This window comes from Dama dama, chromosome 11 (assembly GCF_033118175.1).
Source record: "Dama dama isolate Ldn47 chromosome 11, ASM3311817v1, whole genome shotgun sequence".
NCBI classification, from domain to species: Eukaryota; Metazoa; Chordata; class Mammalia; order Artiodactyla; family Cervidae; genus Dama; species Dama dama.
Genome location: NC_083691.1, coordinates 101,199,748 through 101,223,809, shown reverse-complemented (window position 1 = coordinate 101,223,809; position 24,062 = coordinate 101,199,748). Strand labels below are relative to the sequence as shown.

Genomic DNA, 24,062 nt, shown 5'->3' with positions numbered 1-24,062 from the left:
ACTAAGACCTGGTGAAGCCAAATAAAGAAATAAAAGTAAATATCTGACTAGATTCTAATGAGGTGGACAAACCTAGAGCCTATCATACTCTGAAGTAGTCAGAAAGAGAAAGACAGATATTGTATATTAACCCATATATATATATACGGAATCTAGAAGGATGGCACTGATGAACGTATCTACAGCGCAGCAGCCAAGACGAGACAGAGAGAACAGACTTGCACACAGTCAGGGAGAAAGAAGGTGGGATGATTTGAGAAAGTAGCATTGAAACATACACATTACCAGGTGGAAAGTATACAGCCAGTGGGAGTTTGCTGCAGGACACAGGCAATCCAAAGCTGGTGCTCTGTGACACCCTAGAGGGGTGGGATGGGGAGGAGGGTCGGGGTTTGGGGGGGTTTAAGAGGGAGGTACCACATATATACCTGTGGCTGATTGATGTTGATGTATGGCAGAAACCATCACAATACTGTCAAGTAATTACTCTCCAATTAAAAATAAAATAAAATTTTTAAAAAGCCACAGTGAGAGATCTTTTTCTTATACTGACAAAAATTAAACCTGACAATGCCAAGTGTTGGTTTCATAAGACACAGGCTGTTGGTGGGGATAAAAAAAAATGTATGCAGTCACTTTGAAAAATAAATTGGCATGATCTAGTAAAGTTCAACACTGGCATACCAACAACACAGCAATTTCACACCTGGGTAATATACGCTATTAAGGAGTGTTTTTTCGGGCAACAGATTGAAAATCGCTAAAACAGCACATGAAATCAGTTTAAATGATTGAGATCAGTATTCTCAAAAAACAAAATTAAAAAACATCAGAGGACATTACGAGTAATAGGATGAGCATTGTTTCACAGCATGTTTATTTCATGTGTGTCTGTGGTGGGGAGGAACTCTATGGGTGTGTGGGTGTCCATGGTGACGTAAAACCTATTTCTCACTCTGAGTCATGGCAACTAAATTTGAAAGCCCTGTAGAAATTTTTGCCCACGTTCCCCAGAAAACATGTACAAGATTTTTCATAAGAGTGTTGTGCAAGATATCAAAAATACAACCCAAATATCCACTGATACTGGAGATTAGAAGGCACAAGTAACTTGTAGCACTGACACATGATGAAATATTATGAGCAGAGACAGAAGCTCTTCAGCCACACATAATAACTTGGATGAACCTAAGAAAGTATTGAGTGAAAACAGGAAGCTACAGAATACCACACACATTTACACCTTATTTATCAAGCTTATAGATAATATGAAAAATCAGTGAAAACAACCCAAAGCATGGATCCTGGAGCCCAATTATCTAAATTCAAATTCTAGCTTTGTCACCCACTGGCACGTAATCTTGGGCAAAATACTTAACCTCTGTGCCTGTTTCCTCATGTGTGATATGGAAATAACAAAAACCTGTAGAGTCCTTGCAACAGCGGACATGCTAAAAAGAAGGAACACGTGTAGGAGGAGCAGAATTAGCAGTCTTCTGGTCCTTAAGTTGGATTCTGGGTACATGAGTATTGAAATTACATATTCATATATATGTTTCCATATACCAGTATTTTTTTAAACACAGAAGATATGGGTTCAACCCATGGGTTGGGAATATCCCCTGGAGCAGGAATGGCAACCCGCTCCAGTATTCTGGACTGGGAGATTCCATGGACAGAGGAGCCTGGTGGGCTACACTCCACGCGGTTGCAGAGTCAGACACCACTGAGCGAACATGCACGTAATTGATGTACAATGTTGTCTTATTTTCAGGTGTTCAGTAAAGTGGTTTAGTTATATCTATTCTTTTCCAGATTCTTTTCCCACATAGCTTATTACAGAGTATTGAGCAGAGTTCCCTGTGCTATTCACTAGGTCCTTGTTGATTATCTATTTTATATCAGTATTTTACATTTAAACAAGTGTGAATTGTACAAGTCTCTGTATAGTCAGGCTCAAGAATAAGACTCCAGGTCAAGGATGGTGGCAGCCTGAGTGATCACACACCTGGTTCTCAGCCTGTCACTCCCCGATTCTGCCCAGTTTCGGAGCAAGCTGGAGACCGGTCTTTCTTCATACTGCTTGGTGTACTGAGCCAGCAGTTCCCGAACCACAACCTGCACATAGTATAAATCATTTGTCAGTCATTTGTGAAAAATATAACAAACAATATAACAAACACCAGAGTGTTTTTAACTGCTGCAGCAAGATAAGGTCCAGTGGCTTCCAGCAAACGTTTGTGCTCAGCAGTGTCAGACTCTTTGCAATCTCATGAACTGTAGTCCACTAGGCTACTCTGTCTATGGGATTTTTCAGGCAAGAATACTGGAATGGGTTGCCATTCCCTTCTCCAGGTGAACCCGACTCTCCTGCATTGCAGATGGATTCTTTACCCACTGAACCACCTGGGAAGCCCATGTCTTACTATAAATATATTTGAAAGTCACTTAGTCGTGTCTGACTCTTTGCGACCCCATGGACTGTATAGTCCATGGAATTCGCCAGGCCAGAATACTGGAGTGGGTAGCCATTCCCTTCTCCAGGGGATCTTCCCAACCCAGGGACTGAATTCAGGTCTCCTGCATTGCACGTGGATTCTTTACCAGTGGAGCCAGCAGCAAAGCCAAAGAATATTGCAGTGGGTAGCCTATCCCTTCTCCAGCAGATCTTCCTTACCCAGGAATTAAACCGGGGTCTCCTGCATTGCAGGCAGATTCTTTACCAGCTGAGCTACCAGGGAAGCCTGTGTCTTCCTATATAGTTATTCTTATTTCACATTCCTTTTGCTTCTTTGAAGTATTGTCTTGAATTCTTGAAATCATATCTCTAGATAGATATTACCCATGACTTCATTTCAGTATAGAAAAGGGGGTGTCACAAAATACTGACTATGAAAAAGAGGGCATCAGGATCACTGTATTAGGGGTCAAAGGACATAAACATTTTTGTAATTCTTGCTGTACAAAGTTGGGCTTCAGGTGGCGCTAGTGACAAAGAACCCCCTGCCAATGCAGGAGACATAAGGGACATGGGTTTGATCCCTGGGTCAGGAAGATCCCGTGGAGGAGGGCATGGCAACCCACTCCAGTTATTCTTGCCTGGAGTATCCCATGGACATGGCAACCTGGCGGGCTACAGTCCATAGGGTCGAGAAGAGTCAGACATGACTAAAGCAAGTTAACACACATGCACGCTATACAAAGTAAGTGTGAAAATCAAATGCTGCAGGCAACAGGGAAAATGGGGGGGGGGGATCAACTAACTCTGACTAGAATAAAAATCAAAATGATATGGCACTCAAGGTTAGTTTCACTGACATCACTGGGATTAACACATTGTTTGTTTTAGCCAGCAAATTTGGAAATATGCCAGCAAATTTGGAAAACTCAGCAGTGGCCACAGGACTGGAAAAGGTCAGTTTTCATTACAATCCCAAAGAAAGGCAATGCCAGAGAATGTTCAAACTACCGCACACTTACACTCATCTCACATGCTAGTAAAGTGATGCTTAAAATTCTCCAAGCCAGGCTTCAGCAATACGTGAACCACGAACTTCCAGGTGTTCAAGCTGGTTTTAGAAAAGGCAGAGGAACCAGAGATCAAATTGCCAATATCTGCTGGATCATCGAAAAAGCAAGAGAGTTCCAGAAAAACATCTATTTCTGCTTTATTGACTATGCCAAAGCCTTTGACTGTATGGATCACAATAAACTGTGGAAAATTTTGAAAGAGATGGGAATACCAGACCACCTGACCTGCCTCTTGAGAAACCTGTATGCAGGTCAGGAGGCAACAGTTAGAACTGGACATGGAACAACAGACTGGTTCCAAATAGGAAAAGGAGTATGTCAAGGCTGTATATTGTCACCCTGCTTATTTAACTTATATGCAGAGTACATCATGAGAAACGCTGGGCTGGAGGAAGCACAAGCTGGAATCAAGATTGCCAGGAGAAATATCAATAACCTCAGATATGCAGATGACACCACCCTTATGGCAGAAAGTGAAGAAGAATTAAAGAGCCTCTTGATGAAAGTGAAAGAGGAGAGTGAAAAAGTTGGCTTAAAGTTCAACATTCAGAAAACTAAGATCATGGCATCCGGTCCCATCACTTTATGGCAAATAGATGGGGAAACAGTGGAAACAATGACTGACTTTATCTTTCTTGGGCTCCAAAATCACTGCAGATGGTGACTGCAGCCATGAAATTAAAAGACGCTTACTCCTTGGAAGGAAGGTTATGACCAACCTAGACAGCTATTAAAAAGCAGAGACATTACTTTGCCAACAAAGATCCGTCTAGTCAAGGCTTTGGTTTTCCAGTGGTCATGTATGGATGTGAGAGTTGGACTGTAAAGAAAGTTGAGTGCCAAAGAATTGATGGTTTTGAACTGTGGTGTTGGAGAAGACTGAGAGTCCCTTGGATTGCAAGGAGATCCAACCAGTCCATCCTAAAGGAGATCAGTCCTGGGTGTTCACTGGAAGGACTGATGCTGAAGCTGAAACTCCAGTACTTTGGCCACCTGATGTGAAGAGTTGACTCATTGGAAAAGACCCTGATGCTGGGAAAGATTGAGGGCAGGAGGAGAAGGGGATGACAGAGGATGAGATGGCTGGATGGTATCACCGACTCAATGGACATGGGTTTGGGTGGACTCTGGGAGTTGGTGATGGACAGGGAGGCCTGGCGTGCTGCTGTGCATGGGGGTCGCAAAGAGTCGGACATGACTGAGCAACTGAACCAACTGATCTGAACTGAACTAATTAGATCACCCTCTTGGTACAAGAGCAACGACACTCCAAACGTTAAACATTCCTTTCTCTGATTCCCACGCCTCCACTCCAGACCTTCACTGCCTTTATTTTTCCACACTGAGTTTATTGTTACCCAAGGACATGAAGCGTTACAACTTGCTGTTGTTTTTTCATCCTGCCTCCGGAAGGTAAGCGCCACAAGGTCAGAGTTTGTTCACGTTCGTTCCATCAAATGGCTATGGGAGTTGAGGAATCTTTCTTGAATAAGTGAATGAATAAATCAATCCCTTTTCTGTGTTCAGCATCTCATCTGATCCATTCAATTCCTTAATAATTTCCTTTAACTTTTGTCACTATGTCCACCTTTCTGATTTTGTTACTGTTTGGTTGCTCGGTCGTGCCTGACTCTTTCCGACCCCATGGATTGAGGGCACCAGGCTTGCCCGTCCTTCACTATCTCCCAGAGGTTGCTCAAACTTAGCTCCATTGAGTTGATGATGTCATCCAACCTCCTCCTCCTGCCCTCAATCTTCCCCAGCATCAGGGTTTTTTCCAATGAGTCAGCTCTTACCTTTCTGATTTAAGCAAATTAAATTGGGAAAACAAACACATTTTAACTAGGTTTAAAATTAGAACACTGGGGCTTCCCTGGTGGTCCAGCACTTAAAACTCCATTCTTCTGCTGCTGGGGGCAAGGGTTTTATCCCTGCCTGGAGAATGAAGATCCTGTATGATGCACAGTGTGGCCAAAAACTAATATATTTTTTTAAATTTCTAGAACATAATAATCCAGTTTATGTGTTAAACTTAAAAGATAGATCCACTGGGACCTGACTGGTATCACAAAATTCCTCTGTTTAGATCTTCACTCCTTTCTTTTTCCTTTTTGCTCCTTGCTTTTGGAATTGTTCCTTTTTCTAGGTCATGAGACAAGAAAAGCTGATTTTTAAAATGAGTCTATTTTCTGCTGCTGATGCACTTTGGTGAAGGATTAAAGGGTTGGAGCTATCAGCTACCATGGGGTTTGGTGAGGACAGTCTCTACATTCAATACTTTGTTTGATAAATGACCTGGAGAGGCAAAGACAGATCCATTAGCTTCTCAACTGAGCACGCAATGAAGACGTGATTTTTTTTACCTCATATATGTGTTCCTGAATATGCTATAATATACCATATACTATATATACATTATATAATAAGCAATAAAATGAAAAATATAAATAAATTATATAACATTATATAAAATATATAACACACACTCACATATATATGAGTGCAGAAGACACAGGTTCCATCCCTGGGTCAGGAAGATCCCGTGGAGTAGGAAATGGCAACCCACTCCAGTATTCTTTTTTTTTTTTTTTACATCAGTATTCTTACCTGGAAAATTCCACGGACAGAGGAGGCTGGTGGGCTACAGTCCACGGGGGTCACAAATAGTCAGACACGACTGAGCACATACCACACACACACACACATATATAATTTTTAATTTTCTACTTTAAAATAATTATATACACAAAAGTTGCAAAATTAAAATGAAACAGAGAGGTTTTGTCTAGTCATCACCCAGATTACCCCCAAAATGATATCTTAAACAGCAATGTGTGCGCATGCTCTTTGTGACTACATGGACTGCAGCTTGCCAGGTTCCTCTGTCCATAGGATTATCCAGGCAAGAATACTGGAGTAAGTTGCCATTTACTCCCTTAGGGGATCCTCCTGACCCAAGGATTGAACCCGAATCTCCTGTGTCTCCTGCACTGGCAATAGATTTTTTTACCACCGAGCCACCTGGGAAGCCCTCACATAGCAATAGCAATGATCAAAACTAGGAGATTTAGTAAAATTTGTATACACTGAATGTGTGAGTTGTAACAGAGAGTTCATTATTTAAAAATGAACCTGGTAGTAAAAGAAACCCATTTTATAAAATAAAATATATTTCCTCTCAATACAGATAGTCATATCCTCTAGGTCTGGTGTTTTGAAAACTTACACCAGATTTTCTTAAGACAACTTGTGATGTTATTTCTTTCCAGATGATGGCTTCTGTGGCTTTGGACACAGTTCTCTGGGTCAAAATATGAAGACTCTTTATTTTCCTTTTTCTACTTGATTAATTCCCAGGGACTGAGTCCTGCTGCACCTGCTCAGGAGTCCCTTCCTTCAGAGAACTCCGGGGGACTGAGCAGCCAAAACAGCTATGTTCTTGCCTTTTGTAAAAGATCCCACCTGCAGAAGGAATCAAGTGAATCTACAGCCGACATTTGGAAACCATGAATCTGAGTAGTTATGCAGAATAATGATATCACAAACATGCATCTATAATGAATTTCCTATGCATCAGGGAACACTGATTATATAGCACAATTACAAATACTTTTTTAGGTCGAATGGCTTTTCAAGGCATCTATGAAGCAACTAGCATGTCTACACACTGAGTATTTCACTGATTTATGCCAGCTACAGAGAAACTTGGATTAAAAATCCTGACGAGTTGTGTCTGCTGCCAAAGCAGAAACACTTAGAGTCAATTAGGATAGAAAACATGGTCTCTAAGGAAAAGTTAGCCCACGTCATCCTCTCTGCAGCAGGACAAGCCAGGCAGCGGGCAGCACTCAGGCTTATACCGAGTAGCACAACAGCTTCCTTCTAAGTGGCCATACCTGTGGCACTGGGGTCCCAGACCATGCCCTAGGCAGGACTGGCCATAGAACCCAGGGCAAAACAGAAGTGCAGAGCACCTTATTCAAAAATGATTAAGGATTTCAAGACAGTGAGAGCAGAGCAGCAAGCCAGCACAGGCTCTTCTTTTTCCCTAAACATTTTATTGCATACTGGAGGACAGCCAACTGACCATGCTGTGAGTTTCAGGTGAGCAGCAAAAGGGCTCAGCCATACACATTATGTGTCCACTCTCCTCCACGCCTGACTCCCACCCAGGCTGCCACATGATACTGAGCAGAGTCCCCTGTGCTACTGAGTGGGTCCTTGCTGGTTATTCATTTAAATATAGCAGTGTGAACATGTCCATCCCAAACTCCCTAACTGTCCCTTGCCCCCATGCTTCCCCTTGGTAACCACAGCTTCATCCTTCCAGTCTAAGCACAGGCTTCAGCCCATGAAGCTGGATCTGGCCCTCCAGGCCCCAAGAGGATGGGCAGACACAAATGGGACTGCATGTCCTGAGTTTTCTTCCATCTACATCTGGCAACACGAGCTTAGCTGAGGGCAGTTCAGGTGTCCCCCGGGGAGTGAGGCTGAAGAAAAGGCCAACTGGGCATTATCTCCACTGAGTATGGTAACTGTTTGCCTCTTTCAAATGCTGTACATCCCATCAAGGTTAGATTTCTTTGAGGAGAATCTGTAATGATTCTCTGGCTATAAAGAGAGAAAGAAAGAAGGAAGGAAGGAAAGAGAGGCAGGAAGAGAGGGAGAAGGAGGGAGGGAGGAGGAAATAAAAGGGACAGAGAGAGCGAGCAAGAATGAATTCTGTACAGAAAATGAAGAAGCCACTCTGGCGAGCTCAGAAGTACAGGTAACGAGACCCAGATTCAGAAGGCTTTCTCCCAAACCTCACACACAGAGCTCTTGAGGAGAGCCTTCAACAGTCAGATGCTGGAACATCTGGCTTTGAAAGAATTAGCACCAGATTTGTTACCGGTCAGTGGATTTGGAAGAGAAAACCAGAAAGTCTGTTTCAAACTACCTTGCTTTTCTAAAAGGGCACTATCCCAAAGTCCCTTCAAGTTCCCCAGAATGAATGATCACATTTTGTAAATGCTCTGCACCAATTCTACCCCCAATCTTCACGCAGTCTGCCTCCCCCATTTCCAACGCCATTTACCCCCTCTAGGCTGAGACTCGTCCCAGGCCTACCCCAACTCCCCCAGTGGTGGTCTTCAGTCTCCACTCGGCTGGCCTCCACCTGCCTCTGGCCCATTCACACAGCTCCCTTTCTCTTTGCTTCTGCCATCATCCAAGCTGATTCTGTACAAATCATCTGTAGATCCCACCAGTAAACCTCCGGAAGATCTGTTGAACTATCTGTCTCTGGCTTTGCTGGGTCGGGCAGGCCCTCAGCCCACGCCCTCATTCTTTTGCTCCAAGAGGCCCTCAGAAGGGGAAGGCAGCTGGTCTTTTAGGATGACTGGCTGTCATCTACAGCCTGGTCACCCTGTACCTACCAGCTGTTCCTCAGACCCCTCCTGGTGCCTCCAGATCTCAGATCTTTCAGAACCGATGCTCCGAGGCCCTGTGATAGGGTCGCCCCAGCCCTCATCTCTGATTTCAGGAGTACCTGCACCTCGCTCCTTCCAGCATCTCAACACCTCCCCCTGCTGATCACTAGGACTCACCTGCAGCCAGAAGGCTGGGGCCCCAGAGGGAATGTTCTTTCAGGTTTTCTAAAGGAACTATGTGCTTCCTTTAGGAGCAGAGGGAGTCAGGGTTCTACAGCCTGAGGTTTAGTCCTCGCCCAACATCGTACCTGTCCCAATGCCCCGTTGTAGCACCTGAGGTCCAGGCTGTCTTGGAGAAGAATCTAGAATTCACCCCAGCGATGGGGGTGGGGAGAATAATAAGGGCCGTGTGTGTGTGTGTGTGTGTGTGTGCACTCAAATGCAGCATTTGTTCTCTCAGTGAGGCCTCCCTTTCTTTGTTACTCTTCATTCCTTCTCTTCCCTCCCTCATTTTTTATATTTGAGGGAAGGACTATTTCTTTTTTTCTATATTTTACTCACAGTTCCTTTATTTTATATAGCAAAAACTGATTCACACCAGTGAGTAAGAATGCAATAAATATGTTTCTATAAGGGAGGGCCAATTTAACGGTTTTAAATATACTCAATTTTTAATTAAAAAAATTTTTTAAACTAGGAATAAAACTACCACATGACCCAGTAATCCCATTATTGGGCATATATCCTGAGAAAATCATAATTCAAAAAGACACATGTACCCCAAAGATCATTGCAGCACTATTTACAATAGCTAGGACATGGGAGCAACCTACCTGTTCATCGATAGAAGAACAGATAAACAAGATGTGGTACATGTGCAATGGAAAATTGCTCAGGCATAAAAAGCAACAAAACTGGGTCATTTGTAGTGATGTGGATGAGTCTAGAGTCTGTCATACAGAGTAAAATAAGTCAAAGGAGAAAAACAAATATCATATATTATCTCTGGAATCTAGAAAGATGGTACTGATGAACCTATTTGCTAAGCAGGAATACAGATACAGACACAGAATGGACAGGTGGACCCAGGGCAGGAAGAAGAGGGTGGGATGAACCGGCAGAGTATGATCGACATATGTTAATATATACTACCATGTATAAAATAAATAGCTAGTGGGAAGCCGCACCACCATGTGTGAAATAAACAGCACCGCGAGCTCCGCTCAGCGCTCTGTGGTGACCTAGAGGGGTGGGATGGCGGTGGGAGGGAGGCTGAAGAGGGAGGGGACACATGTGGCTGATTCACTTTGTCATGCAGAAGAAAGTAACACAATACTGCAAAGCAAGTCTCCTCCAACTTGAAAAGTTGAGGCCGTATTAAGTGGTCTGAAATAAAAAGTGACAGTCTCTTACCCAACCCCTTACCTCTAGAACGTCACTTCAGAAATAACCATTCTTAAGCAGTTTCTTTTTTTTTAATTTGTTTATTTTTCATTGGAGGATAATTGCTTTACAGTATTGTGTTGGTTTCTACCAAACAGTAACATGAATCAGCCATAGGTATACATATGTCCCCACCCTCTTAAATCTCCCTCCCACCTCCCTCCCCATCCCAGCCCTCTAGGTTGTTACAGAGCCCCAGATTGAATTCCCTGAGTCACACAGAACATTTCCACTGGCTATCCATAGATATCTTTCTAACTCTTCACTTGTTTTATGCTTTTCTCCACCTCATCTACAAATAATATTTTTCAGAAAGTGCATGGCAAAGTAAACTTCCTGAACATTTGATCATCTGTAAGTCTGAATATAATATGTATCATATTTGATGAATAATTTAGCTAGCTGTAAAATTTTACATTCAAAGCAATTTTCTTCTGAGTTCTAAAGGCATTGTTCCATTTCATTCTAGACCCTGGCCACTCAAACTGGTCTGCAGAGCAGCAGCATCACCATTACCGAGGAGCCTGCTGGGGATGCAGAAGTCCAGGAGCCACAGCAGAACCTGCCTGTGACAAGAACCCCAGCGACGTGTGGGTGCCGTGGGGTCAAGAGGCACTGCTCCAGCCTCCAGGGCTGCAGCCAGTAGGGCCGAGGTCAATCTGACTCCTTTCTCAGCAAATAATCTCGTTTCGTTTCAGTCTAACATTTGGAGGCCCTCTCTCTGTCCTTACTCGGTGATCTGAAATTCTCCAGACTGTTCTCAGGCTCTGACCTTGTCTGGTGGGTCCTGCCTGTTGGGAAGAAAGGCTTGTGACTTTCTTCAGGTTTGGGAAACTGTCTTCTTTTATTTCTCTGATTTTGTCTGCCTCTCTGTGTTCTCTGCTCCCTCTTTGGGGAATGTCATCAGTTTCCTGGACATGATCATCCATGTCTCTTAGCCTTTCCCTTTTACTTCCCTTCTGGCTTCACTGGTGGCTCAGTCAGTGAAAGAATCTTCTTGTGATGCAGGAGACCCAGGTTCGATCCCTGGGTCAGGAAGATCCCCTGGAGAAGGAAATACCTACTCCACTATTCTTGCCTGGAGAATCCCATGGACAGAAGAGCCTTGGGGGCTACAGTTCACAGGGTCTCAAAGAGTCAGACATGACTGAGCAACTAAACAACAGCCACCACAAAGACAAAGTTTTAACCACTGGACTGCCAGGGAGGTTCCCAGTATGCTTTTGTTTATGGATGCAAAGCCGTCACATATCTCCAGGAATACTAATTAGCTTTTGCTTTTCCCAGTGCCAGTAGCTCTATTTGTTCATCTTGCTCCGTTTTCCTGCAGTTTTTGATTATCTCAATTAGATAACCTGTATTATGGTATTGGGCCTTCCCTGGTGACTCAGAAGGTAAAGAATCTGCCTGCAATGTAGGAAACCCAGGTTCAATCCCTGGCTTGGGAAGATCCCCTGGAGAAGGAAATGGCAACCCACTCCAGTGTTCTTGCCTGGAGAATTCCATGGACAGAGGAGCCTGGAGGGCTACAGTCCATGGGGTCGAACAGTCAGACATGCCTGTGCAACTAACACTTTTACTTCACTTTCATTATGGTATTACTGTTCATTTGCTTCGGTGTGATGACAGTATTGTGCTTTTGTAAGAAAATGTCCTTATTTTAAAAAATGAATGTTGAATGAAAAAACAGACAGAGAAATTAAGGAAACAATACCATTCACCATTGCAACAAAAAGAATAAAATACTTAGGAGTATATCTACCTAAAGAAACAAAGGACCTATACATAGAAAACTATAAAACACTGATGAAAGAAATCAAAGAGGACACAAACAGATGGAGAAACATACCGTGTTCATGGATTGGAAGAATTAATATTGTCAAAATGGCTATTCTACCCAAAGCAGTCTATAGATTCAATGCAATCCCTATCAAGCTACCAACGGTATTTTTCACAGAACTAGAACAAAGAATTTCACAATTTGTATGGAAATACAAAAAACCTCGAATAGCCAAAGTAATCTTGAGAAAGAAGAATGGAACTGGAGGAATCAACCTGCCTGACTTCAGACTCTACTACAAAGCCACAGTCATCAAGACAGTATGGTACTGGCACAAAGACAGAAATATAGATCAATGGAACAGAATAGAAAGCCCAGAGATAAATCCACGAACCTATGGACACCTTATCTTTGACAAAGGAGGCAAGGATATACAATGGAAAAAAGACAACCTCTTTAACAAGTGGTGCTGGGAAAACTGGTCAACCACTTGTAAAAGAATGAAACTAGAACACTGTCTAACACCATACACAAAAATAAACTCAAAATGGATTAAAGATCTAAATGTAAGACCAGAAACTATAAAACTCCTAGAGGAGAACATAGGCAAAACACTCTCCGACATAAATCAAAGCAAGATCCTCTATGACCCACCTCCCAGAATATTGGAAATAAAAGCAAAACTAAACAAATGGGACCTAATGAAACTTAAAAGCTTTTGCACTACAAAGGAAACTATAAGTAAGGTGAAAAGACAGCCCTCAGATTGGGAGAAAATAATAGCAAATGAAGCAACAGACAAAGGATTAATCTCAAAAATATACAAGCAACTCCTGCAGCTCAATTCCAGAAAAATAAATGACCCAATCAAAAAATGGGCCAAAGAACTAAACAGACAGTTCTCCAAAGAAGACATACAGATGGCTAACAAACACATGAAAAGATGCTCAACATCACTCATTATTAGAGAAATGCAAATCAAAACCACAATGAGGTACCATTACACGCCAGCCAGGATGGCTGCTATCCAAAAGTCTACAAGCAATAAATGCTGGAGAGGGTGTGGAGAAAAGGGAACCCTCTTACACTGTTGGTGGGAATGCAAACTAGTACAGCCGCTATGGAAAACAGTGTGGAGATTTCTTAAAAAACTGGACATAGAACTGCCATATGACCCAGCAATCCCACTTCTGGGCATACACACTGAGGAAACCAGATCTGAAAGAGACACGTGCACCCCAATGTTCATCGCAGCACTGTTTATAATAGCCAGGACATGGAAGCAACCTAGATGCCCATCAGCAGATGAATGGATAAGGAAGCTGTGGTACATATACACCATGGAATATTACTCAGCCATTAAAAAGAATTCATTTGAACCAGTCCTAATGAGATGGATGAAGCTGGAGCCCATTATACAGAGTGAAGTAAGCCAGAAAGATAAAGAACATTACAGCATACTGACACATGTATATGGAATTTAGAAAGGTGATAACGATAACCCTATATGCAGAACAGAAAAAGAGACACAGAAATACAGAACAGACTTTTGAACTTTGTGGGAGAATGTGAGGGTGGGATATTTCAAAAGAACAGCATGTATACTATCTATGGTGAAACAGATCACCAGCCCAGGTGGGATTCACGAGACAAGTGCTCTGGCCTGGTGCACTGGGAAGACCCAGAGGAATCGGGTGGAGAGGGAGGTGGGAGGGGGGATCGGGATTGGGAATACATGTAAATCCATGGTTGATTCATATCAATGTATGACAAAACCCACTGGAAAAAAATAATAATAATAATAATAAAAAATTAAAAAAAAAAATGAATGTTGACATTTAATTTAGGGATGAAATGTCTGATGTCTACAACTTTCAAATGGTTACATACATACATACACACACACACGTGTGTATAGAGAAAATAAGAATGAGACCACTTAAATAGAGCAAAATCTTAATATTTGGAGGTGGAGGATATGCCCAAGTGATATTAATTTCTCTTGAAATTTCTATCTGAAATTTTCATAAGTTGGAAAAAAGAGAAACAAAACAAAATATCTGAATATTCAGGAAAACACTCCGGTGGCGGGGAGGGGATGGTGAAATCCCTGAGAAATCAGCTCTCTTACTGGAAACCAGATATGTGCTTGGTTTTTAAGCAAGTAGGGCTATAGGTCATTTGAATTTTTGCATATATTTTCTTGGAGTAATAAACAATGTATGCAAAGCCTGTGGCTGATATTCCTTAGGAAATCTGCCATAGTGGGTTAAGAAGGGACCTGTCCTAGGGTATCTCTAATGAAGCAGAAGAAAGTTATAATGGGATTTCATGGGTGCGGACAGTAATTGGATTTGGTGGAGGGTGTAATTAAATTTCACCAAGGGCCCACAACCTCTGCCCCAGGAAAATAATGAAAGGGTCAGACGACCCTCGATCCTGCTCAAAGGGAAACATGTAAAGCATGCTGAAACTTCAAACCACAGGCTTGCTGTGTCCACATCTCCTCAGTCACGGGGCAGCGGCCACGGCGCCTTCAGGATCGCTAAAGAGATGCACCTCAGATAGAGGGTTGAAGGCATGTCGGTAATAGAAAAATACCATGAAAATTATTGGCTACTGGTCTTTGAAATATCTACCTCTACTTTGATAAGTAGAATCAACGCATAATCTAGTCCAGAGAAGGATTTCTTGTCGTTTAGTCACTAAGTCTTGTCCAACTCTTTGCAACCCCATGGTCTGTAGCGCTCCAGGCTCCTCTGCCCATGGGGATTTTCCAGGCACAAATCCTGGAGTGGGTTGCCATTTCCTTCTCCCGGGGATCTTCATGATCCAGGGATCTTCCTGATCCAGGGATTGAACCCATGTCTCTTGCATTTCCTGCATTGGTAGGCAGATTCCCACTGTGCCACCTAGAAAGCTCACAAATTACAGAAATTCCCCTCTATTCCTAGTTTGATGAGAGTTTTTAATCACAAACTACTGCTGGATTTTGTCAAATGCTTTTTCTGTGTAAACCAAAATAATCATATAATTTTCTTCACTTGATACGATGGTTTATGTTGATTGACTTTTGAATGCTGAAGCCGCCTTGTATACCAGTGAAGAACTCCACTTGTTCACAGTGTAGAATTCTTTTTATACACTGCAAGATTTAATTTGATAAAATTTTGCTGAGGATTTTTGCATCTAAGATCATGTAAGTTTTTTATATGTAGCTTCCCCTTTTTTTGTAGATAGTAATCTACTTTTGGTATCAAAGTAATATTAGCTGTATAAAACCAAGTTGGGAAGCATTCTCTTCTCTTCCATTTTCTGCAACAGACTGTGTGAAATTCTTCCTTAAATGTTGGTTGAATTCTCCAATGAAACCTAGACCTGAAGATTTCTTTAGGGGGGAGCTTTTTTATTATTATTAAACATTAAGTTTCATTTCTATTACAGGACTACATAGGTTGTCTATTTCAAGTGGCTGTGTTTGGGTCTTTTGATAGAGGAAAGTGAGAGGGCTAGATCTGGGGAGAGGAGGAAATATCTTGACTTCATAGTCGCCCACAGCACCTATGGGTGGCAAGTTGAGGGACAGTCCTGGGTTCTGAGGCTGTAAACACCTGTCATGTCAAATCATAAGCCAGAACCTTCATAAAGCTTTACAAACCACCACCTCAGGATGAGTTGAGAGAAGGGACAGTACGAAGGTCATCATTGAGGACTGATTTTTCTTTTTATTGGAGTACCGTTTCTTTATGATGTACTAATTTCTACTGTACAGAGAAGTGAACCAGCCATATGTACACATGTATCCCCGCCCGCTCGGACCTCCCTCCCTCCCACCCCAGCCCTCTTGGCCACCACAGAACACTGGGCTGAGCCCCCTGTGCTGCATGGCGGCCCCCCACTGGCCATCTGCTTCACACGCGGTGGGCGCACCGATTCTGTGCTCTGCGCCACGCAGCAGCGCTCACGGCCACCCTCCACAGCAGCATCTCAGCACCTGGATGAGGGATGAGGAAGCTGGACTGGGCACAACAGGTCCCCGGGACTTTTCATTTTCTTCCACTTTGTTCAGACTGGATAAATTCTATTGAATATAGATTTTTTTTTTTCTCTATCATCTCCACCAATTTGTTTTTTCAGTTGTATTTTTCAATTCTACAGTTACACTTGGGCCTCCTTTTATTTCTTCTGTCATTGCTGAAATGTTCTGCCACGTTTATCTGTTTCAGGAATATTTGCAATTACCTTTGAAGTATTCCTTTGATGGGTACTTTAAAATCTTTGTCAGATAATTCCAACATCCGATTCTTTTTGGTAATGTCATCTGTCGATTTTCCCATTCAAGTTGTGGTTGTCCTTTTTGTTGTTGTTATAATGAGTGATTTTTCTTCTGTGTCCAGGGGGTTTGGATATTACTTTAGGAGATCCTGTTTAATTGTGAGGTGCAGTGCCAGGTCTGGGTGGGTGTGAACGCTCAGCTTCCCAGTGAGTGCTGCCATTACTGCTCTGACACAAGCAGTGTACTGACTCACGCTGGCTTCTTGTGGACAGGGAGGGTGACGCTCCAGCTTCCTGTTGGTCGTGCTGACACCAGAGAAAGGGGGGTGGGGAAGCAGACTGCCAATGAGCCCCAATCCCCACTACTTCTTCCTCACTAACTGATAATGGGTGAGGGCAGAGGCTGAACTTCCTCTTGGCTTCTACTGAAACTAGGGAGACAGGAAGTGGAGTATTAACTAACCCAGCTCATACCCTTCCATTCCACCCTGATGTGAGGGAAGGCTGGAGGCTCAGAGTCTACTGAGCCCCTTTGGTATGGGGTGAGAGGGCAGGGAGAGGAGGATCAAAGAGCCCACAAGTCCTTCACGCTGTCTAGTTAGGTTTCTTTTTTTAATTTTATTTATTTGGCTGTGCTGGTCTCCGTTGCTGCGGTGGCTTTCTCTAGTTGCAGTGAGCAGGGGCTACTCACCGTTGCAGCGTGCAGGCTTCTCATTGTGGAGGCTTCTGTTGCTATGGAGCACGGGCTCTGGGCCTTGTGGGCTTCAGTAGTTCCAGCTCCCAGACTCTAGAGCACGGGCTCAGTAGTTATGGAGCAGACAGCTTAGTTGCTCTGAGACATGTGGGATCTTCCCGGACCAGCGGTTAAATCCATGTCTCCTGCGTTGGCAGGTGGATTCCTTACCACTGAGCCACCTGGGAAGGCCCTGAATTAGGTTTCCTTTTGCTGAGTACATGTGTAGCTTCAGCTCCTTACTGGGTCCACTGACACCAGGGATGGGGAGAATGTGAGTGGTCACTAACCCTGACTCACACCTCCTGATTTAGTCTAGATGATGGCAGGTGGGGGTAGGGCTCACTCTCCACTGGACTCTGCTGACACTAGAGGTGAGGGTTGAAGAGCACTGGTAATTAGCTCTACCTTGCATCACCTCACTGGGTCTTGATGTTGCTAAGTGTAGGTGAAGTCTTATCTCACCAAGGGATCCTGCTGACATTACCGCAGTGGGAGAAACTGAGCTCTTTTTGCTTCCACCAGGCTAGGGATGGAAGGTTAGTTCCCTGCTCAGCTTCCCACACAGCTCAGTGGTAAAGAATCTACCCGCCAATACAGGAGACTCAGGTTTGATCCCTGGGTCAGGAAGATCCCCTGGAGTAGGAAATTCTTGTATTCCACTCCAGTATTCTTGCCTGGGAAGTTCCACAAACAGAGGACCCTGGCGGGTTAGAGTCCATGGGGTCATAAAGAGTCAGACAGGACTGAGCAACTGAGCATGCACACCCAGCCCCACCAGCACCACCAGATGGGGGATGACACTGCTATACCTGCTACCTGCTTCTGCTGACCTCCTCAGATTGGAGGTTAGGAGGAAGACCAGCTTCTGCCAAGCCCTGGTGAAGCTGGTGTGTGTCTGTGTGTTGGTCTGGATTTTCTGTTGCATGTAACTGGTGGAGAGGGAGTGTTGCCTTTAAGGTTTTCTGTTGTGAGGCCACCATCTTCCCCATCCTTTGACTGGATGCACAGATTTTTCTTGAAGCACATTCTGTTTGTGCCAGTTAGAGATTTAGGACATGTATATTCTGTCCAGGATTTACGGGAGGCAATAAGGAAACCCAGAGAACTTACTTCATTTTCTTCCCCAGTCCCTAGGTCCCTGGGCAGCCTACCTTCTCTGTTCCCTCTTTATATACAGTGAAATATTATTCAGCCATAAAGAAGAACAAAATAATGCAATTTTCAGCAAAATGAATGGACCTCAGACATAAAAAGACAAATAACATATGATATTGCTTATACGTGGAATCTAAAAGTAGGCTACAAATGAACTTATCTACAAAACAGAAATAGAGTTACAGATGTAAAAAAATAAACTTATGGTTACCGAGGGGCAAGCAGGAGAGGGACAAATTGGAAGACTGGGATTGAGACATACACACTACTATGTATAAAATAGATACTAATAAGGACCTACTGTAGGTATAGGGAACTCTGCTCAATACTCCGTAATGGCTTTCATGGGCATTACAGATTTAGTCACTAAGTTGTGTCTGACTCTTATGACTGCATAAACTATAGTCTGCAAGACTCTTCTGTCCATGGGATTCTCCAGGCAAGAATACTCAAGTGGGTTGCCATTTTCTTCTCCAGGGGATCTTCCCGACCCAGGAAAAGATTAGAAATATGTATAACTGATTCACTTTGTTGTATATCTGAAACTAATGCAACACTGTAAATCAACTACAACCCAATAAAAATTTTTCAAAAAGGATCTCCCTATGCTTGTTCACTGTGTTCTGTGCAGGGTGTTTAACTGTTAAGAGGAAAGCCCTGGGAGGAATGGGGCCATTGTATCTTAGCAAAACCCAAAGTCCCTATTCTTCATCTTTAAAAACACCTAACTGGTATCCCATTCTATATACAGTCTTATATCATTTTTACTTACCATATCATACATTTTAAATTTCTGTAATAAACTCTTTATAAGTACAATTTTAAAGGCCATAGAATTCCCCATTGAGTGGTCAGAATATGATTTACCTAATCATTTTCCTATTGTTGAAATTTTAGTTTCTAATATTATTGTTGTAATATATAATGCACTAATGAGAATGTTTGTGACCAAAAGTTTTCTGCATTTTGGATTATAAGTTTAGATGAAGTCCCAGAAGTAGAATTACACATGGCCAAGAACAACATGGAAGAAGTTCCTTTTGTTCTGACCAACAGTGGGATGTGAATATACTCTTAAACATGAGGCAACTTGAGATATGAAAGAATCAGTACTGCAGAGGCCCCATAGTTGTTTCTCTGATCACTGTGTGGCTGAGCAATTGCCCTCATTTTGTAAACTGGCTCTTCCTGTCTTTTGCCTGTTTATCTTCTGGGTGCACACGTGCTCAGCCATGTCAGACTTTTTGCAACCCCATGGATGGTAGCCTGCCAGGCTTCTCTGTCCATAGGATTATCTTGGCAAGAATACAGGAGTGGGTTGCCATTTCCTTCTCCAGGGGAATCTTCCTGATCCAGGGGTCGAACTCGTTTCCTGAGGCTTCTGCATTGGCTGGCGGATTCTTTACCACTAAGTCACTTGGGAAATGTGGTTGCCTTCTGGGCACTTACCAAGTCTTTGGGAATAGCTTCCCAGGTAGAAGATATATGACTCTACACTCACAAGATGTAATTTTCTTAAGCCAAAAAAGATACCTTTCAACATCAAAAATCAGCTAGGAAATAAATAAATTAATCCCTTTCCCCATTCAACTACTGCAAAAATCAAATGCCTAACGGAGAAACACCTGCCAATTAAATGAAAACTTCAGATGAAGATAAGACATAGGAAGAGCTTCAGATTTCTGGCTAATGCTTGATCTTGAAATTTTTGCTGTTTGAGAGGCGGTTCTAAGATGGCGGAGGAATAGGACAGGCAGACCACTTTCTCCCCGACAAACTCATCAAAAGAACATTTGAACGCTGAGCAAATTCCACAAAACAACTTCTGAATGTTGGCAGAGGACATCAGGCACCCAGAAAGGCAGCTCATTGTCTTCGAAAGGAGGTAGGACAAAATACAAAAGATAAAAAGAGAGACAAAAGAGGTAGGGACAGAGATCCGTCCCAGGAAGGGAGTCTTAAAAAAGAGAGAAGTTTCCAAACACCAGGAAACACTCTCTCCGGCAGGTCTGTGGTGAGCCGTGGAATATCAGAGGGCAAAATAACTGGGAGGAAAAATAAATAAATAATGAAAACCCACAGATTACGTGCTAACAGCAACTCCCAGCAGAGCAGCAGCCCAGAAGCTCCAAGCGGGGGTGGGACAGGGAGGAGTGGGCTGCATTGCTTAGGGTAAGGACCAGGCCTGAATACCCTGAGGGCAATCTGAGGGAACTAGCTTGAGACAGCAACCCAGACTGTGGGATAGCTCTCCCGCGAAAAGCCCTAACTGTGTGGTCAAGGCTATGGTTTTTCCAGTGGTCATGTATAGATGTGAGAGGTGGACTGTGAAGAAAGCTGAGCGCCGAAAAATTGATGCTTTTGAACTGTGGTGTTGGAGAAGACTCTTGAGAGTCCCTTGGACTGCAAGGAGATCCAACCAGTCCATCCTAAAGATCAGTCCTGGGTGTTCATTGGAAGGACTGATGCTGAAGCTGAAACTCCAGTACTTTGGCCACCTCATGCGAAGAGCTGACTCATTTGAGAAGACCCGACTCATTTGAGAAGACCCTGATGCTGGGAAAGATTGAAGGCAGGAGGAGAAAGGGACAACAGAGGATGAGATGGCTGGATGGCATCACCAACTCGATGGGCATGAGTTTGAGTAAGCTCCGGGAGTTGGTGATGGACAGGGAGGCCTGGCGTGCTGCGATTCATGGGGTCACAAAGGTCGGACACGACTGAGCAACTGAACTGAACTGAACTGAAGACACCTCCAGGCCCACTGACAGAACAAAGGACTGAGCAGAGCTAGCCGGCTGAGGACCGGCCCATCCCCCGCCGGAGACAGGCAGGCGAGGGCAGCCAGAGCCGGAAGGGGGCAATCGCGGCCCCAGAGAGGCATCCTCTACCAAACTGCAAGCAGACTTCATTGCTAACCAAGACTTTTTGGGATTCTGGACGGTCGACATCCGCCGGGAGGGTCGCAGCCAGCTCCGCAGAAGAGACACACAGCACACCTGAGAAGGTGCACCATTTATACACCCAGAAAACCGAGCGGCTGGGACAGGGAGGTGATAAGATGCAGCCTCCAACTGGGGGCGACTGCACTGGCCAAGCACCTGGTCACCTGAGCTCCTCGGACCTGCGACGGGCACAAAACGCAGGCCCAAGAGAGTCTGCACCTTTGTGCAGTACCCAAGAACTTGAACCTGAGCAGCTTAGACCTGGGGAGTGCATGCAACCCAGGGCCCGCCTGACAGTTCCCAGGAGAGCAACCTAGAGCCTGAGCAGTGTAGACTGGGAAAGCACACATGCCGTGAGCGGCAGCAAACCCAGTGTGGCTGAATCACTGCACACACTCCCCACACACGCCAGTGATATTTATTCACAGTGTCCCTCCCTCCCGACAGCACGACTGACAGTGAGCCTAAAAATGTTACCATCACTGCCCCTTTGTGTCAGGGCAGAAATTAGACACCGAAGAGACCAGCAAACAGAAGAAGCTAAAATAAACAGAGGAAACCACTTTGGAAGTGACAGGTGCAATAGATTAAAACCCTGCAGTTAGCACCAACTACATAGGAAGGGGCCTACAGACCTTGAGAAGTGTAAGCCGGATCAAGGAACTACCTAAAAATGAACTGACTTCACACTGTCTGCAACAGCTCCAGAGAAAGTCCTAGATATATATTCACTATTATCATTTTTTAAATTTAAAAAAGTATTTTATTTTTTTAATTTTAAGTCCTCATTACTCCTTTAATTTTCATTTTTATAACCTACTATTACCTTGCAAAAAAAAAAAAAGACCCTATTTTTAAAGCAAACTTCATATATATATATTTTATAATTTTTGTGACTTTTTTTTTAATATTGTATTTTTGAGAATCTAACATCTACTCTAGATTTTTAATCTTTGCTTTTTGGTATTTGTCTTCAACTTTGTACCTTTAAGAACCCATTCTTCAGTACCCACTTTTACTTGGGAGCAAGATCACTGGACTGATTGCTCTCTCCCTCTTTTGATTCTCCTTTTTCTCCCCCAGGTCGCCTCTGTCTCCTCCCTCCCCCTTCTCATCTCTACCCAACTCGGTGAATCTCTTTGTGTGTTCCAGGCTGTGGAGAACACTTAGGGAACTGATCACAGGCTGGATCTGTCTCTCTCCTTTTGATTCCCCCTTTCATCCTCCTGGCCACCTCTGTCTCCTTCCTCCCTCTTCTCTTCTCTGTGTAATTCTGTGAATATTTCTGAGGGATCCAGACTGTGGAGAGCACATAGGGAAGTGAATACTGGCTAGCTTGCGCTCTCCCGCTTTGATTCCCCCTCTTCTCCTCCTGGTCACCTCTATCCTCCCTCTTCTCTTCTCCATGTAACTCTGTGTACCTCTCCGGCTGTCCCTCGCTGTGGAGAAACTTTTCATCATTATTCTAGATGTTTTATCATCGGTGCTGTATAGATGGAGAAGTCTTGAGGCTACTAAGTATAAGACTGAAAACCAGAGGCAGGAGGCTTAAGTCCAAATCCTGAGAAAACCAGAGAACTCCAGACTCCAGGGAACATTAATTGATAGGAGGTCATCAAAAGCCTCCATACCTACACTGAAACCAAGCACCACCCAAGGGCCAACAAGTTCCAGAGCAAGACATACCACGAACATTCTCCAGCAACACAGGAACATAGCCCTGAGCTTCAATATACAGGCTGCCCAAAGTCACACCAAACCCATAGACCCATCCCAAAACTCACTACTGGACACTTCATTGCACTCCAGAGAGAAGAAATCCAGCTCCACCCACCGGAACACCGACACAAGCTTTCCTAACCAGGAAACCTCGACAAGCCACGTGTCCAACCCCACCCACAGCGAGGAGCCTCCACAATAAAGATGAACCACCAACTGCCAGGATACAGAAAGGCCACCCCAAACACAGTAATATAAACAAGATGAAAAGGCAGAGAAATACCCAGCAGTAAAGGAACAGGATAAATGCCTACCAAACCAAACAGAAGAGGAGGAGATAGGGAATCTACCTAATAAAGAATTCCAAATGATGATAGTGAAAATGACCCAAAATCTTTAAAACAAAATGGAGTTAAAGATAAATAGCCTGGAGACAAGGATTGAGAAGATACAAGAAATGTTTAACAAGGACCTAGAAGAAATAAAAAAGAGTCAATATATAATGAATAATGCAATAAATGAGATCAAAAACACTCTGCAGGGAACCAATAGTAGAATAATGGAGGCAGAAGATAGGATAAGTGAGGTAGAAGATAGAATGGTAGAAATAAATGAAACAGAGAGGAAAAAAGAAAAATGAATTAAAAGAAATGAGGACAACCTCAGAGACCTCTGGGACAATGTGAAACGCCCTAACATTCAAATCACAGGAGTCCCAGAAGAAGAGGACAAAAAGAAAGACCATGAGAAAATATTTGAGGAGATAATAGTTGAAAACTTCCCTAAAACAGGGAAGGAAATAATCACCCAAGTCCAAGAAACCCAGAGAGTCCCAAACAGGATAAACCCAAGGCAAAACACCCCAAGACACATATTAATCAAATTAGCAAAGATCAAACACAATGCACAAATATTAAAAGCAGCAAGGGAAAAACAACAAATAACACACAAGGAGATTCCCATAAGGATAACAGCTAATCTTTCAATGGAAACTCTTCAGGCCAGAAAGGAATGGCAAGACATACTTTAAGTGATGAAAGAAAATAAGCTACAGCCCAGATTACTGT

The 24,062-nt window shown here is 43.4% G+C and overlaps 1 protein-coding gene across 1 annotated transcript in view; it reads right to left on the bottom strand.

The window, feature by feature from the left end:
- The window catches only part of ACOXL (acyl-CoA oxidase like), a 335,773-nt gene that overhangs the window by 100,865 nt on the left and 210,846 nt on the right, over window positions 1-24,062 (bottom strand). The window contains exon 14 of the mRNA XM_061156338.1: window positions 2,009-2,118. Within this exon, the coding sequence (XP_061012321.1) occupies window positions 2,009-2,118 (110 nt within the window). The remainder of the gene's footprint in view (window positions 1-2,008; window positions 2,119-24,062) is intronic.